Source organism: Penicillium odoratum (genome assembly GCF_028828045.1).
Source record: "Penicillium odoratum strain IBT 22623 chromosome Unknown utg000005l_segment0_segment0, whole genome shotgun sequence".
Lineage (NCBI taxonomy): Eukaryota > Fungi > Ascomycota > Eurotiomycetes > Eurotiales > Aspergillaceae > Penicillium > Penicillium odoratum.
Genome location: NW_026643147.1, coordinates 5,451,215 through 5,467,291, shown reverse-complemented (window position 1 = coordinate 5,467,291; position 16,077 = coordinate 5,451,215). Strand labels below are relative to the sequence as shown.

Below are 16,077 nucleotides of genomic sequence, written 5' to 3'. Positions count from 1 at the left end.
GCCTCGACCAATAATTTAAGACGTTCACGTAATCGGAAAATGCCGATTATTACCGGTTAGATCGGGATCGGCCAATAAATAACTCTTCGGCATCCACTGCCGTGAAAGCAGGTACCATTCCGAAGAGATTCCGCGCCTTAGAACAATGCGTCAAATCTTTCATTGGCTACAGATTAATTCAATGTATTAAATAACCTCATGGATCATACTTTACCGAAAATCGGTTAGCGGCTCCATCCCAAGGTCCGTGGTCACCTATTGTTCGTGGCGGAAACAGTAGTTCATGGCTAGCGGAATCATGACTGACTCTTACCAATACTATCTGTTGGTAGAAAAGGGTAATATTGAAGACCTTCCACCAGTTCCTGTGCTCCACTTCTGTCTCCACAGGTCCTGAAATAGTAAACGTCAATTTTGATTATCTGGTCTCGCCTATTGTCTGGCCTCGGCTTTTCGAGCACTGAGATACTCGTAGATTTTATAAATATCCAAAGAGGCCCAGAATTTTGTGGTCGTCATTCATTTTTGTTCTACTGGTTCAAAAATAGATGATATCTGCTTCCATGTCGGAGCAGTATCAAAAGTCTGACGAAATGTCGTCCCCTGAGCCCCTCGACGATGAGCCCCGCGAGGCGAAATATCAGAAAAGCTTCGACACCCTCGCTGCCCCCGAATTCGGCCTCCACGATACCAGCAGTTTCGAAACTCTCAATGCACCTGGCACTCCCCCTACCTCATCTCCCAAGAAGAGTCCAGAATGGAGCATGACCCCGCAAGTCATTCAGAATGCCCAACGTGACGAAGAGGCTGGATTCAAACGACGCGAGCTTGGAGTTACCTGGCAGAACCTTTCTGTGGAGGTCCTAGCTGCCGAAGCTGCTGTCAAAGAGAACATGATTTCTCAATTCAATATCCCTCAACTTGTCAAGGATATGCGTCAGAAACCGCCACTCAAGTCAATTTTGTCCGACAGTCATGGCTGTGTCAAGCCTGGTGAGATGCTACTTGTCCTGGGTCGACCTGGTTCGGGATGTACCACACTACTTAAGATGCTTGCCAATCGTCGTGAAGGATTCCACACCATCAATGGAGATGTGCGTTTTGGAAACATGACACCCGACGAAGCGATTAAGTATCAAGGCCAAATCGTGATGAACACGGAAGAAGAGCTGTTCTATCCTCGTCTTACCGTCGGCCAAACAATGGATTTCGCCACCAAGAACAAGGTCCCTTCCCATGTTCCCGGAGCCAAGAGTGTCGCTGAATATACCGCGGAAACCAAGCAATTCCTGTTGGAGTCTATGGGTATTTCGCACACAGCTGACACAAAAGTTGGAAACGAATTTGTTCGCGGTGTGTCCGGTGGTGAAAGAAAACGAGTTTCTATTATTGAATGTCTCGCAACAAGAGCCTCGGTATTCTCATGGGATAACAGCACCCGTGGTCTTGATGCTAGTACGGCATTGGAATGGGCGAAAGCTCTGCGCGCTATGACAGACGTCCAAGGCCTTTGTACTATCGTCACCCTTTACCAAGCCGGAAACGCCATCTACAACCTATTCGATAAGGTTCTTGTCCTCGACGAAGGAAAGCAGATTTACTATGGCCCTGCCGCGCAAGCAAGGCCGTTCATGGAGAATCTCGGTCTGATGTATACCGAAGGAGCAAACATTGGTAAGAGTTATTCAATTTATTCACTATGAAGCGATTCAGATGCTTACGTCTTAAACTTTAGGTGATTTCCTCACTGGTGTGACAGTTCCTACAGAGCGAAAGGTCCGACCTGGCTGGGAAAACCGATTCCCTCGAACCGCCGACGCTATTTTGGCCGAGTATAAGAACTCGCCTATATACAAGAACGAAATTTCCCACTACAATTATCCTGAAACTGATGTTGCGGCCGAGCGCACAGCGGCATTCAAGGAATCGGTTGCCTGGGAAAAGTCGAAGCGCCTACCTAAGAGCAGTGATTTGACCATCAGTTTCTTCGACCAAGTCGCTTCCTGCACCCGAAGACAGTACCAAATTCTGTGGGGTGAGAAGTCTACTTTCTTGATCAAGCAGGTTCTGTCTTGCGTGATGGCATTGATCGCTGGCTCTTGCTTCTATAACTCCCCCGACACTACCGAGGGCCTGTTCACCAAAGGTGGCGCCATCTTCTTCTCGCTTCTGTATAACTGCATTGTGGCCATGTCTGAGGTCACTGAATCATTCAAAGGACGTCCTATCCTCATCAAGCATAAGAGCTTCGCGATGTACCATCCAGCGGCGTTCTGTCTGGCTCAAATTACGGCAGATTTCCCTGTCTTGCTGTTTCAGTGTTCAATTTTCTCGATTGTCATCTACTGGATGGTTGGTCTGAAGCACACCGCGGCTGCTTTCTTTACTTTCTGGGCCATCCTCTTCACGACAACTTTAGTAAGTCTACCTCGTTCCCCTCTTCTTCAAGATCCAATTGTTAATGACGCAAATAGTGTATCACTGCCTTGTTCAGAATGATTGGAGCTGCATTCAGCAGCTTCGAAGCCGCTTCCAAGATCTCTGGAACCGCTGTCAAGGGAATTGTTATGTACGCTGGCTACATGATTCCCAAGCCAAAGATCAAGAACTGGTTTGTTGAGCTGTATTACACCAACCCATTTGCATACGCTTTCCAGGCCGCCATGTCCAACGAATTTCATGGCCAAGTCATCCCCTGCGTTGGCCGAAGCCTCGTTCCCAACGGCCCAGGTTATGAGGATATGGATGATGCCAACAAAGCCTGTACAGGTATTGGTGGTGCTACCACTGGTGCTAGCTTTGTCACTGGAGATCAATATCTTGCGTCTCTCCACTACCATGCTTCTCAATTGTGGCGAAACTACGGTATCCTCTGGGCTTGGTGGGCCTTCTTCGCTGCCTTGACTGTCATCTTTACATGCTTATGGAAAGGTGGAGCCGGCTCTGGATCATCTCTCCTCATTCCTCGTGAGAGTCTGAAAAAGCACCGAGCTCACAACGATGAGGAGTCTCAACACAATGAGAAGAGTGCTCGTACGACAGCCGATGAGCCTGTTGATACTGATGATGGTAACCTTGTTCGAAACACGTCTATTTTCACATGGAAGAATCTCACGTACACCGTTAAAACCCCTACCGGAGATCGCGTTCTGCTAGACAACATCCATGGATGGGTCAAGCCCGGCATGCTTGGCGCTCTGATGGGATCTTCTGGAGCTGGCAAAACTACCCTACTTGATGTGCTCGCCCAGCGCAAAACCGAAGGTGAGTACAACAATGACCTACGATGTTTTTCTCTCCTAATTATCAATCTACTTAGGTACTATCAATGGTTCTATTATGGTTGACGGTCGACCACTGCCCATCTCATTCCAAAGAATGGCTGGTTACTGTGAACAGCTCGACGTTCATGAACCCTTCGCCACCGTGAGAGAGGCCCTTCAATTCTCTGCTCTCCTTCGCCAGTCCCGTGACACCCCGAAAGAGGAAAAGCTCAAGTACGTCGAGACCATCATCGATCTCCTCGAGCTCCATGACCTCGCCGACACCCTTATCGGTGGCGTGGGCAATGGACTCAGCGTTGAGCAAAGAAAGCGTGTGACTATTGGTGTGGAACTAGTTTCCAAACCTAGTATTCTTATCTTCCTCGACGAGCCCACATCCGGTCTTGATGGTCAATCAGCCTATAACACAATTCGTTTCCTCCGAAAACTTGCCGACATTGGCCAAGCCATCCTTGTCACTATTCACCAACCTTCCGCGCAGCTTTTCGCCCAGTTTGATACCCTTCTCCTTCTTGCCCGAGGTGGAAAGACAGTCTACTTTGGTGATATTGGTGAAAATGGAGCTACCATCAAGCACTATTTCGGCCAGTACGGTGCTATATGTCCTCAAGAAGCCAACCCAGCTGAATTCATGATCGATGTCGTGACTGGTGGTATCGAGGCTGTTAAGGATAAGGACTGGCACCAGATCTGGCTTGAGTCTCCTGAGCAGCATGCGATGATTACTGAGCTCGATAGAATGATTGATGATGCCGCAAACAAGCCCCCAGGAACAGTTTCCGATGGCTATGAGTTCTCGATGTCCCTATGGGATCAGACAAAGATCGTCACTCAGCGCATGAATGTCGCTCTTTTCCGGAACACGAACTATGTCAACAACAAAATGTCTCTGCACATTATCTCTGCCCTTTTGAACGGATTCTCTTTCTGGAGACCTGGCCCTGGTGTGAACGCCTTGAACTTGAAGATGTTTACTATCTTCAACTTCGTCTTCGTCGCCCCCGGTGTTATCAACCAACTGCAACCTCTCTTTATCCAGCGCCGTGATATTTACGACGCCCGTGAAAAGAAATCCAAGATGTACTCCTGGGTTGCGTTCGTTACCGGACTGATCGTTTCTGAGTTCCCTTACCTCTGCATCTGCGCGGTCCTCTATTTCGCTTGCTGGTATTACCCAGTCTGGAGACTTCCTCATGATTCGAACCGAAGCGGCGCAACTTTCTTCATCATGCTGATTTATGAGTTCATCTACACCGGTATCGGCCAGTTCATTGCTGCTTATGCACCTAACCCTACTTTCGCTGCACTCGTCAACCCGCTGATCATCAGTATCCTGGTTATCTTCTGCGGTGTCTTCGTGCCATACACTGAGCTGAACGTCTTCTGGAAATATTGGATGTACTGGCTCAACCCGTTCAACTATGTCGTTTCTGGAATGTTGACATTCGGTATCTGGGATGCGAAGGTTACCTGCAATGAGGATGAGTTCGCCGTGTTCGATCCTACCAATGGTACCTGTGCGCAGTATCTCAAGGATTACTTGTCTGGTGAGGGATACATGGCCAATTTGATCAATCCTGATGCTACATCAGGCTGTAAGGTGTGCGAATACACCAATGGCAGTGACTTCTTGAAGACTTTGAACATCAATCATTATTATGTTGGGTGGAGAGATGCTGCTATCTCTGTTATCTTTGCTATCAGTGGATATGCCTTGGTTTTCGGGCTGATGAAGCTGAGAACCAAGGCCTCAAAGAAGGCAGAGTAGAGGCAAGTGAGTGGGTGAGGTGGAAGGAGAGGACAGTGGCAGTTGAGAGATGAGAGAGGCAAAACTTGCAAAAGTTTGGAATTGCATATAGATATTAGACAATAGAACATAGAGTATAGATCATAGAACATAGTACATAGAGCATATTTGGGATAGACTAAATGGAGTTTTTGATTTGAAAGAACCTTGGAGTCATTAGATCGACTTGTAAACCCTTTTGTACACACCCTATGGTGGCAGCTACTGGATAAATTGAATTAAACTGAAAAAATAATAAAGAAGTCACACCCAAGCAACTGTTCCTGGATTGAATTCGCCGGTCATATACTCACTCCATAGCAGCACATATCTTCATATTCTAAAAAAATGTCATGGATTAAGACGCTGACTTTAAATGGTAAAGCTGATGAAGTTGACGTTAAAGCCTCCTGAATCACGTGTACCACCGTGCTTTTCCTTGAGCTTATATAGAACTGAGGTTAAACCACAATTTTTAACTGATAAGTTGATGCAACATGCTGGCCATTAGAGATAGAATGCGGAGCATTTCCAAGGGCTTTTCCAGCGACTAGTAAGGACAGTTTGCATCGCGGTGTCACATATCGAACTAAATTACCGGTTTCCAATCCAAAGCCTTGAAAGCGGCCTCCGTTTTGATAACCTTCTTCTTGTCTTCTGCAGACAGGAATTCATCAATGTTTCGAACATTGTCACCAGGAAGACCTCCCCAGCTGTTATATTTGAGAACACCCCACAAGTCCATCATCAGCCCCATCTCTTCTCCCCAGCCAGGCCACAACTTACTATACTCGTCAAGGGAGATCTTCACGACCATAGTGGAACCAGGTGACGGAGCCAAGCCACTCGCACGACCCCACGCAGCGAGATAGTCATCCAGAGAAGGATGTAGCTCCGCAAAGCACCGGATGAAGGTACCACCGGTATTTGGCGGGTTCTTGACGATTGCGCGTATGAAGATACCAACGTTAGTCCGGTGGTCACCAAGGGACCAGATGGGCGTCGATGGATCAGCAGTAGACAGCTGGATATACTTCCCAGCACTTTTCTGCAGCAGCTGTTTAGTGACAAGACCCTTGGAAGTCATTCATTTCGTGACACTCACCACGTATGTAGGAGTGAAAATCGGATAGAAGAGATTCTCAGCGTAGAATCCAAACCACAAGAACGTAGTCTTTGCTAAAATTTTCTTATCTGTTTTGATGAAATCATCGACGCGATTCTTGGCTTCAAAATGAGGTACGATGAACTTTCCCTTAGTCAGCTCGCCCGCGTGAGGGAGAGTGCTCCAGAGGAAGTGCTGGAGACCGGCAGTTCCGGCTGCGGCGCGAGCGATATTGACCCCCTGTTCGACCTCGATATCGATAGCCTTTTGAGGACCGGATTTGGCAAATGGCTCGAAAAAGTCAGTCATGGAAAAAATAGCGTATGCTCCGACAAAAGCCCTCGATAAGCTTTGCTCGTTGTGCGCATCTCCCGCAACCATCTCGACTCCCTTCTTCGTTAGGGCCTGAGCTTTTGGACTCTGTGTGTTGCGGGTGACTCCTCGTACTCGGTACTCATCATCTTCGAGGAATGCGTCGACTACTGAGTTGCCCTGCCCACCAGTTGCGCCTACCACAACAATCAATTTTGAATTGGCAGAGTTCATCTTGCCATTAGCTGTGGTCGTTGACGATATCAGCGAGATTGGAATCATTCGAAGAAAGCTGCTTATATTCTGTGGTGTATAATAGTTCAGCCCCCTACCTCAGGCCTACCTCAAGACTTTCAAGGTTTCTTCCTCCGGGTGAGCCTATTGGACGACCAATACGAGGCTGTCATGATACTTGCCGGAACAAGGACATCCCCATAAGGTCCGGTCCAAGGTCCAGACTGTTGGTAAGGTCTCTCTGGCAAGGTATTGATGCGGTCCCCCAAAGCCCGAGTATAGTATTCTAAAAGCGGCGACAGTGCAGATGGGCCTTTATGGGACGCGTTGAGTGCCAAGTATGGGCCCGGGTGTGAAAATATTAAAACAGGTTTTTACTTACATTAGTAGCATGACCGCAATGATAAGTAATTATAGGATCTCCTTTTCTCTGATTGTCATCACTTCTTACCACTTCCAGTCTTAGGATCATCCTTTCCGTGATAAAGAAAGGCTGACTGACAGGGGTTTGAGGACCCGACACCAAGAAGATCTATTGGATCCGTCCAAGTCAAGTTTTCAAAAAACCCCATTCAAAACCCATGTTATCGCCATCATTTGTGTTTGACACCAAATTAAATAGATAAATGTTAAGCGTTGTCACTCCGCCAAATCGCCTACTGTTGATGACTAATGCACAACCTAAGTCTGAACTTGAGTTAACCTTTGGATAACCAAAATAATACTTGACTATGTAATAATTTCATCAAGAAAAGAAAAGAGAAAAAATTGCAAAAAAGTAAATGCGACGGCTGCTGGATTCGAACCAGCGCCTCCAAAGAGACTTGATTTCTGGAAGAAGGAATATTAGTAAATAGTCATAGGCGATTGGGATTGTTCGGTGACATACCGAGTCAAGCGCGTTAGACCACTCCGCCAAACCGCCCGTTTCTGCTTAGTCAGACAACAATCTTCCAGGCCATGTCCAACGAATTTCATGACTAACTCATTCTGTGCATTCCCAGTGGTCCAGACCATGGGAATATATGTCAAATAAAAGTACACAGTGAGTACATTAATTTTGGAATGCTTGGAATAAATTAGGGGGGTTGGGGGTAATCACGCGGGCCGTCCCGTTAAAGATTGTAAATGCATATCGAGATCCATGAATCCTTGCTCTGATATGGCCTACTTTTCCTTACCGATCTGTAAGAATCATTGAGCATAAGATCAAAATATTTCAAAAATTGGATTATCTGATGACACTATATCCAGTGGATGTTGATATTTGCAGCTTGACATTCCCATCCCATTCTGAGTGTTTAGATAAGCTCGATTTCACTCGTACTTCAGTACCGCGTCCCGATCTTGCATAATATACGCACTTCGAGATTCTTTGCGTGGGTGTAGTCGTGATATAATTTTTGCATGCTATTATTGTGCCGTCCCAACCGCTATCAGGTATATGAGGCCTATGTTAAACAAGACTTCGTCCAGGCGTATACCGGTCACCCAGGGCGGTATACAGTGTGGAAATCTGCGCCAAGTACCGGTACCGTCATGAAATATCCACAATTTAACTGGGCGGCTATTGAGGTGATTCGCACACATATTGAGAGGTGAGTCGACGCTCAAAGCAGAGTGGCTATTGGAGCAAATTCCGAATGTGCATGATCATCGACGAAGTATCCGTGCAAACAATGCAAGGTGCCGCGGAGCACGTCTTTAAAAATGACCCGCAGGATACAGACCACATATTACGATACGTGAAGGTATTTGAAGCATGGCCCATGGTAGATTATTATGACACTTTTCCTGGGTGGGTAGAATTTTGGCCATATATGCTATGGGATTTATGGATGATGATGGGAGATGACAGTGAGATGGGAAAGTTATATGACTGTATCGACGACTTCCACATGCAGGGGTGTATTGCGGATAAAGGACATTGCCGTGAACTCCAAAATCCAGGCCCTCGACAAGATGTGTTTTGATAGGATGTGGTCCTCAAGTCCAAGCCTTCCCTTATGAAAGCGACGGCTGTGCAAGTCCCGTAGTTGCCTTTGTGGGATGCATTAAGTGCGAAGTATAGGCCCGGATCACATGGCATCAAAGATAACAATGAGTCTAGTTATAAAAGTAACAGGATATCGAGATAATTAATTATGTTCTGTCATCGCGTATTACCCCTCAAAATCCAGTCACGGGGATTTTGCTTTCCGAGGTTCCATTGTAAAGAACCAACTAACAAGGGTGGAAGTGGTGCAGATCCACTCCAGCCAAGCTTTTAACAAGACCATTCACCCCCATTTTATCGGTATCATTCATGGTGGATCCCAATTTGCGCTAAACAAGCTTCGTCATCTTCAGGCGGAGCTCATCCGTGCTTAGTCAGATATCAATGTCAACGCCCGTCGAGACATGGACTTGACTTGACTTTGTTCATCCGTGTGGCCGCACCGGAGCTGCCCCGTCCATGTGTTCTTGAAGGCAAAAATGAGTGGTTTCTCCAAAATCCTGCCATCAGTGCAAAAATTCCGAGCTGCACTTCAAAAGGGGAGAAAGACCACAAAGGACAAGGACCGATCCCAGCCGGATATTCCAGGATCCTTGTCTGAGCTTGGGTGAGCTTCATGTGGCACAACTTTGAGTTCTCTGGCTGATTTTTCTTCTCCCTTGCGCGACAGTTTAGACGACGCCAATCGTCTGCCGCCGTGGGGCCTTCCCGTCGAGATCCAAATCTTAATCTTCGCCCACTGCAGGACCGTCGATTTCCTCCATCTAAAGCTAGTCTGCAAGGCCTTCAATCGGGTCTTGACCTTTCATGAACATGCTATCGTTCGCTTATACCTTCGCCGACACCGCCATGGCAGTCTTCCCTCCCCAATCGATAACGAACGTACCTATACCCGGAATCCCGAAGACGATGTTGTCCTCCTATCCGACTTATTTCCCCCCTCCAAAAGCGCCCGAGGTGGTCACCTTTATACGTACCGGTACCTGTGGAGCTTGCGAGAGAGGCAAAGGCTCTGCTCAAGATTGTGCTACTACCTGGCAGACAGGGTGATGGATCGATTCGTGCAGGCCGAGCCGATTTTCGACAAAGCTTCTTTTCCAACGAAGAGGGCCGAGCGAGCAGCATTGGTGAAGCAAGGCAAAAGTACCCTGTGGTTTCACCTTGCGCCGTTAATGTGAGTTCATGTTGGAGAAATTGCTTGAGCCATTGAACTGACAGTGTTAGGTACTACACTTTATATTACCTCGAGACGTATGCATCTGCCCGTCGTGAACACACCAACATGCTTCTCCGGGAGTACGAAGCCGGAAACATCTCCGTCCCAGTAGCGTTGCACACGCGTCAAAGCATGTACCGCGAGCTCCAGACTCGAATCCTTCGCGAACCTCCCTTCAACAATACCGCGGCCCTCGTTGCGACTCACCACTGTATGCATTTGCTGGTGTCATATATCCGGTATACCATGGCACCCGAAGGAGAACCCGACGACTCGTGGATCAGTTCTCTCCTCACTGTCTCGCCCTTCGCCCGGATCGTCGAATTCTTCTCCGCCGAGATCGGCGATGGGGGAAACCAGCGCATGCAACGGAAAGACTTTATGTATAATTTTTATCACGATACGCGCGCGCACGAAAAAGATCGCATGAACTCCGTGGTTTGGGGTCGGGCTTCTGACCGAAACCCGCATAATTCGCATACTTCTGTGCGCGACCTTTGGTTTGATGTCGCCAAGGCAGAACTTGCGTCGCGAAATGCGATTCCTCACGATATAGAGAGTGTTTGGCGCTGGAATGGGATTCCTATTCTGTTTGGATGCCCGGATTGTCATCGCACGCCGGGATGGAGAGCATAATGCATTTAGACTGAGCGTTATGGCGTTTTATGTGATAGATACCTCGTGACTGATGTCCGATCTCTTTTTCTTGCCAATAATATCTGCCCGACCTCATTTCGACTTGAAAATAAGTGTCCCTGTTCTCGTCAATTTGCGGGGGCTCGATCGATCCCGGTCCACCACTAAGTTGTCATGCTTACTCGGCTCGGGGGGGGGGGGGGGGGAAGTTGTTCCAGAAAACACTCCGAAATCCTCCCCGTTCGCGAATGTTTATACTTTTGTCACGGCCATGCGATATTGAAATTCTGTGCCACGGCCCGTTCCGCGCAATTGGGCAGCTGGACAGTTAGGGCGACCGCAAACACACTAAGGAGTCTAGCTGCATATGCCAAGAAGAACACTCTAATTGCAGGAATAGCGACCAATAAGCGATAAAAGCGCCATGACCTCCTCTAACTAAAGGGCGCGTCTGCATCAATCTAGCACTAATCAGGAAAGTCTTGCCTAGAGGAAAGTTGTTTTTTTTTTAGCGGCGTAAGCGGCTCGTAGCTGAACAATGGCGCCCCCAATTCCACCCTCGATAATATTAACCTCCTCCCTTTCCCTATATTTCTTTGCGCAAGTAAATCGGATCCAGCAAATACAATGGCTGGGCCGCCCGAACTGGCGCCCGATATTTCAACAGATTCCCTCGTTTCGATTAAGAGCCTTGTCAATGCCCCTGTTGACGAGGCTCATAATCTCACATCAGATGCTCGTCGAGCTCCTGCTCCTGGGACCGTACACTCTGATCTCGATATATCTCTCCTGAATGCAGTCCATCAAAATAATCAGGATGATATTAAGGAGTTCTTGAGACAGGGAGCGGATATCAACGTCACGGGGGAAGACAGCCTGACACCGCTCCACATTGCGTCCCGTGAGGGCTTTGTTGAAGTAGTCAAGCTACTCCTTCACCACAAGGATTTGCAGAACCCCGCCAAATTCGAGGCCGCAACCTCCTATTTTGGAGAGACGGCCCTTCATTTGGCATCTGAAAATGGTCATGTGGACGTAGTCAAGGTGCTACTTGACCGCAAGACTTCGGACAACCTCGCCACTATTGAGGCTAGAACCAATTTTGGAGAGACTGCTCTTCATTTGGCATCTGAGAGTGGTCATGAGGACGTAGTCAAGGTGCTACTTGACCGCATGACTTTGGATAACCCTGCCGATATTGAGGCCAGAAATATAGGAGGCGAAACAGCCCTTCATTTGGCATCTAAGAAGGGTAATTTGGACGTAGTCAAGATCCTACTTGACCGCAATGCTTTGCAAAAACCCGCCAATATCGAGGCCCAAAACGAATCAGAGGAAACACCTCTTCATTTGGCATCTGAGAGTGGTCATGAGGACGTAGTTAAGGTGCTACTTGACCGCATGACTTTGGATAACCCTGCCGATATTGAGGCCAAAAATGAAGGAGGCGAAACGGCCCTTCATTTGGCATCTAAGAAGGGTAATGTGAACGTAGTCAAGGTGCTACTTGACCGCAAGGCTTTGCAGAAACCCGCCAATATTGAGGCCACAACCTCCTATTTTGGAGAGACGCCTCTTCATTTGGCATCTGAGAATGGACTTGCGGACGTAGTCAAGGTGCTACTTGACCGCAATTCTTTGCAGAAACCCGCCAATATCGAGGCCAAAAATGAATCAGAGGAAACACCTCTTCATTTGGCTTCTGAAAGGGGTAGTGTGGACGTAGTCAAAGTGCTACTTGACCGGAAGACTTTGGATAAGCCTGCCAATATTGAGGCCAAAAACGAATCAGAGGAAACACCTCTTCATCTGGCATCTAAGAAGGGTAATTTGGACGTAGTCAAGATGCTACTTGACCGCAAGACTTTGGACAACCCTGCCAATATTGAGGCCAAAAACAATTTAGGTGAAACGGCTCTTCATTTGGCATCTGAGAGTGGTCATGCGGACGTAGTCAAAGTGCTACTTGACCGGAAGACTTTGGATAAGCCTGCCGATATTGGGTCCAAAAACGAATCTGGCGAAACGGCCCTTCATATGGCATCTAGGAATGGAAGAGTCGAAGTCGTCTCGGTTTTACTCGACGCCGGCGCTCGGATCAATGAAAAAGACCAATTCGCTTGGACCCCCATGCATGAGGCAGCGAACAAGGGAAAGCTTGAAGTGGTCCGTCTCCTACGCGAAAAAGGGGCAGATCTTGATGTGAGAACGACTACCGAGGAAAAGACACCTCTCCTGATGGCGATTTCTGAACAACATGTGAGGGTGGTCGATGCTCTGCTGGAATCAAATGTTGCAGTTAATACGCCTTCCAACCACTATACGCCCTTGACAATGGCGTGCCAATATGGTCCAGATGAGCTAGTTGAAATCCTGCTAGACCATGGTGCAGATGTGACTCTCACAGATCCGGCAGAATGGCAGCCTCTTCATGTTGCTTGTCGATACTCTACTGCGGCTAGAGTGAAGATGATTTTAGAGAGAAACCCGCCTATCGATGTCAAAACTGACGATGGATGGGCTCCACTACATCTTGCGGCTCGATATGGCAACGCAGAAATGGTGGGGATGATTTTGAAGAAAGGACCGGAGATAAATACCATTGATCCCGGCGGCTGGACTCCACTTCATCTTGCAGCTGAAAATGAAAATGACGATCCAGAGATAGTGAGAATGCTTTTGGAGAAAGAACCGGATATTAATATCGTTGATGACGACGACCAGACTCCACTTCATGCCGCAGCTCGATATGGCAACGCAGAGGTAATGAGGACGATTTTAGAGAAAGCACCGGATATAAATGCTGTTGATAACAACGGCCGGACCTCACTTCATTTCGCAGCTCGATATGGCGGACAAGAGATAGTGAGAATGATTTTGGAGAAAGATCCGAATATAAATACCACTGATAACCGTGGCCAGACTCCACTTCATGTCGCAGTACGATATGGCAACGCAGCGACAGTGACGATGATTTTGGAGAAGAGACCGGAGATAAATGCCGTTGATAACGACGGCTGGACAGCTCTGCACAAAGTCCCCCCATGTGATGCAGTTGATGACCGAGCATCTATTGCGGAACTTTTAATCCGGAAGGGGGCAAATTTTCTTGTGACCAAGGGTGAAAACCTTACGCCGTTGCATGTAGCCTGTGAGAATGGATGCATTGATGTTGTTGAAGTATTTCTGAAGCACGCTAACTCGTATGATATCAATGCGCGTGAGGAGAAAGGATGGACAGCCCTCCATATTGCCGCCAACAACGGGTTCGGAAAAGTCGTGGAACTGCTTCTTAGAAATGGGGTATCATTTGACCTCGAAACGGAGGTTAAAAAGAAGACGCCATTGGCTCTATCCATTGAGCACTTAAATGCATTTTCGGCCGAGTGTTTTAAAGATCAGCAGACACAACAGACATCTGAGCCTACATCTGAGCAAAGTACCGATCGAGCAACCGAAGAGTCCATAGGGGAAGAGGAAAGTCAGACCGAGCAGCAGGCCGAAAAGGAATCTCTCAAGGACTGCGAGCTTGCAATTCGACTTCTGGCCCAAAGAAAAGTCGACATCATTCCAGCAATGGCATCTATTCGAGATTTAAATTCTGAGAATGGACTGGAACTTGCCATTGAGATCTTGACGAGTGTTGATAATTTCGGGAAAGAAGCAGACTGGGAACATCAGACAAGGCTTATTTGGCGTGCCATGCGACCCAAGGAGCATGAAAGTCTGCGTTCGCAGCTCGAGACCAACACTCCTGATACCAACACGAAACCAGAGACTGTTTTGCAATGGGCGGCCTATCATGGCAACTTTTCTGTTGTGTGGTGGATTTTTCAAAAGACTGATCCACCCCAAGAAGACCGGGCCAAGGCTATTAAAATTGTTAAGGAAAGGCTCAACAGCATTGACAAGAGGAAGCCCAAAGAGTTGTCGAATGTCAACAGAGATGGAGTGAAAGAGCAACAGGCAATCGGACAATCCAACAAAAAGGGACAAGAAACCACTAAGGTAGCAGAGAAGTCGAAAGACAAATCCCACGTTTCTGGTCAGGCCAAGAGTAAAGAGGCGCCGGACCAGCATGGCCTCTCGACAGACGAAAAGGATCGCTATTCACACACTTTGGATATTCTGCATGATCCACCATTGGGCATTGGGGCAACGAAAGAAAAAGGCGAGTGTGAAATACCAGAATTGAAGGACATTGCCAGAGAGAAGGTTACCCAGAAGCGCAAGGCAACGATTGTGAACTTTTATAGACATGATGGGCGCGTGGATCTTCTCCGACGATCATCTGATCTACGTGACGTTATCTACAACAAGGAGAAGGATGGCCCAGTAAGCTTTATGGAGAGGACGGCAGATGTTCTCAAGTCAATTGGATTGGAGGGGAGGGTATATGAGAAGGAAAATCTCACAATGCGATGGGTGCACCTCCCGGCGAACAATGTGAGTGATTTCCATATCGATCGATTACTTGCGATCAACATGACTGACCGTGTGATAAAAATCTTCTAGATGGAATGGATGGAGGTATTTCAATCCAAATATGACGACCCTTGAATTTCCAGTTAATCACCCAGTTTAGGACCTTGTCCAGAGATTGTTCTCTGAGCAGAAAAAACAAAAATCACAATTCGCAACTTTGCGAGACTTCCTGCGAGGAAGCTGGCAGGAGTTGCCTTCCGGGGATTCAGGGACCAAGTTTATGAAGCCGAATTTCCTGGTACGAAATAACCACCGATGACCAGAAGCCAAGAACTAATCGTTTTATCCAGGAGAAATTTGCCAGAAAGTCAACCCCCATCCAGTCAGATGAGCATCCCACGGCTGCAGTAGAAGCCCAAAAGCAGAATGAAAATGAAGAAAACTCGAAGTCGGACCCCAAGGTGCCAGTGGCATCAAAGGCACACCAGACAAATGACGACAAACCAAAACCAAGACCAGCTGTAGAAGAAAAATTTGGTGAGTCTGTGAAGTATAATTATAATTGACTCATTCCCGCAGTGGACTTACATATCATGAACAGAAGACGATAATCCCACGGCTCTTTATGTAAGAAATCTCACCGATTTCCTCATCCAACAACTGTTGCTCACTATATTAGATACCATACATAACATTTGAAACATGTTTTAAAGATAATGAAGCAGTGCCGCAAGTCAACGAAACAATTATGCAACCTGGCAATCAAGTACAGGATTCGGAGAACGTTGATGTCCGAGTTGATTACAAAAATTTCATGGAAACTTACAACGGAAAGGGTCAAAGACCTGTCGTACAGGGCTCTCGGTCCCTGGATCAATTCTATTATCAGTCATTGCCTGATATCAAAAAACGAAATGCAGACCAAGTGGTGACTCGGTTTTTGCTGGAAAGGAAGCATGGGAGTAAAGAAGATAACGGCGATTGGTGGCCCATTCTTTCAGTTGGTCAGCTCTGGCTTTGGATTATTGATTCAAGTGTGTACCCAGAATGATGGCACTTGAGGTCAACTGTCAACTGATAATT

The 16,077-nt window shown here is 47.4% G+C and overlaps 4 protein-coding genes across 4 annotated transcripts; 3 read left to right on the top strand and 1 right to left on the bottom strand.

The window, feature by feature from the left end:
• Positions 1-548: 548 nt before the first annotated feature.
• Positions 549-5,052, top strand: N7520_007612 (uncharacterized protein; the record flags this gene model as incomplete). Its single annotated transcript, XM_057141546.1, has 4 exons — positions 549-1,674; positions 1,736-2,418; positions 2,475-3,264; positions 3,320-5,052. The coding sequence occupies 4 exons, from the start codon at positions 549-551 to the stop codon at positions 5,050-5,052; spliced, it is 4,332 nt and encodes a 1,443-aa protein (XP_056995552.1).
• A 607-nt stretch (positions 5,053-5,659) lies between these two features.
• N7520_007611 (NmrA/HSCARG family protein) lies at positions 5,660-6,721 on the bottom strand (the record flags this gene model as incomplete). The annotated part of the gene is made up of 2 exons (XM_057141545.1): positions 5,660-6,118; positions 6,176-6,721. 2 exons carry the CDS (start codon positions 6,719-6,721, stop codon positions 5,660-5,662), a joined length of 1,005 nt encoding a protein of 334 aa, XP_056995551.1.
• Positions 6,722-9,196: 2,475 nt separating this feature from the next.
• Positions 9,197-10,569, top strand: N7520_007610 (F-box protein; the record flags this gene model as incomplete). Its single annotated transcript, XM_057141544.1, has 3 exons — positions 9,197-9,324; positions 9,388-9,891; positions 9,942-10,569. 3 exons carry the CDS (start codon positions 9,197-9,199, stop codon positions 10,567-10,569), a joined length of 1,260 nt encoding a protein of 419 aa, XP_056995550.1.
• A 627-nt stretch (positions 10,570-11,196) lies between these two features.
• N7520_007609 (ankyrin repeat domain-containing protein) lies at positions 11,197-15,084 on the top strand (the record flags this gene model as incomplete). Its single annotated transcript, XM_057141543.1, has 1 exon — positions 11,197-15,084. The coding sequence occupies one exon, from the start codon at positions 11,197-11,199 to the stop codon at positions 15,082-15,084; it is 3,888 nt and encodes a 1,295-aa protein (XP_056995549.1).
• Between the last annotated feature and the right edge of the window lie 993 nt (positions 15,085-16,077).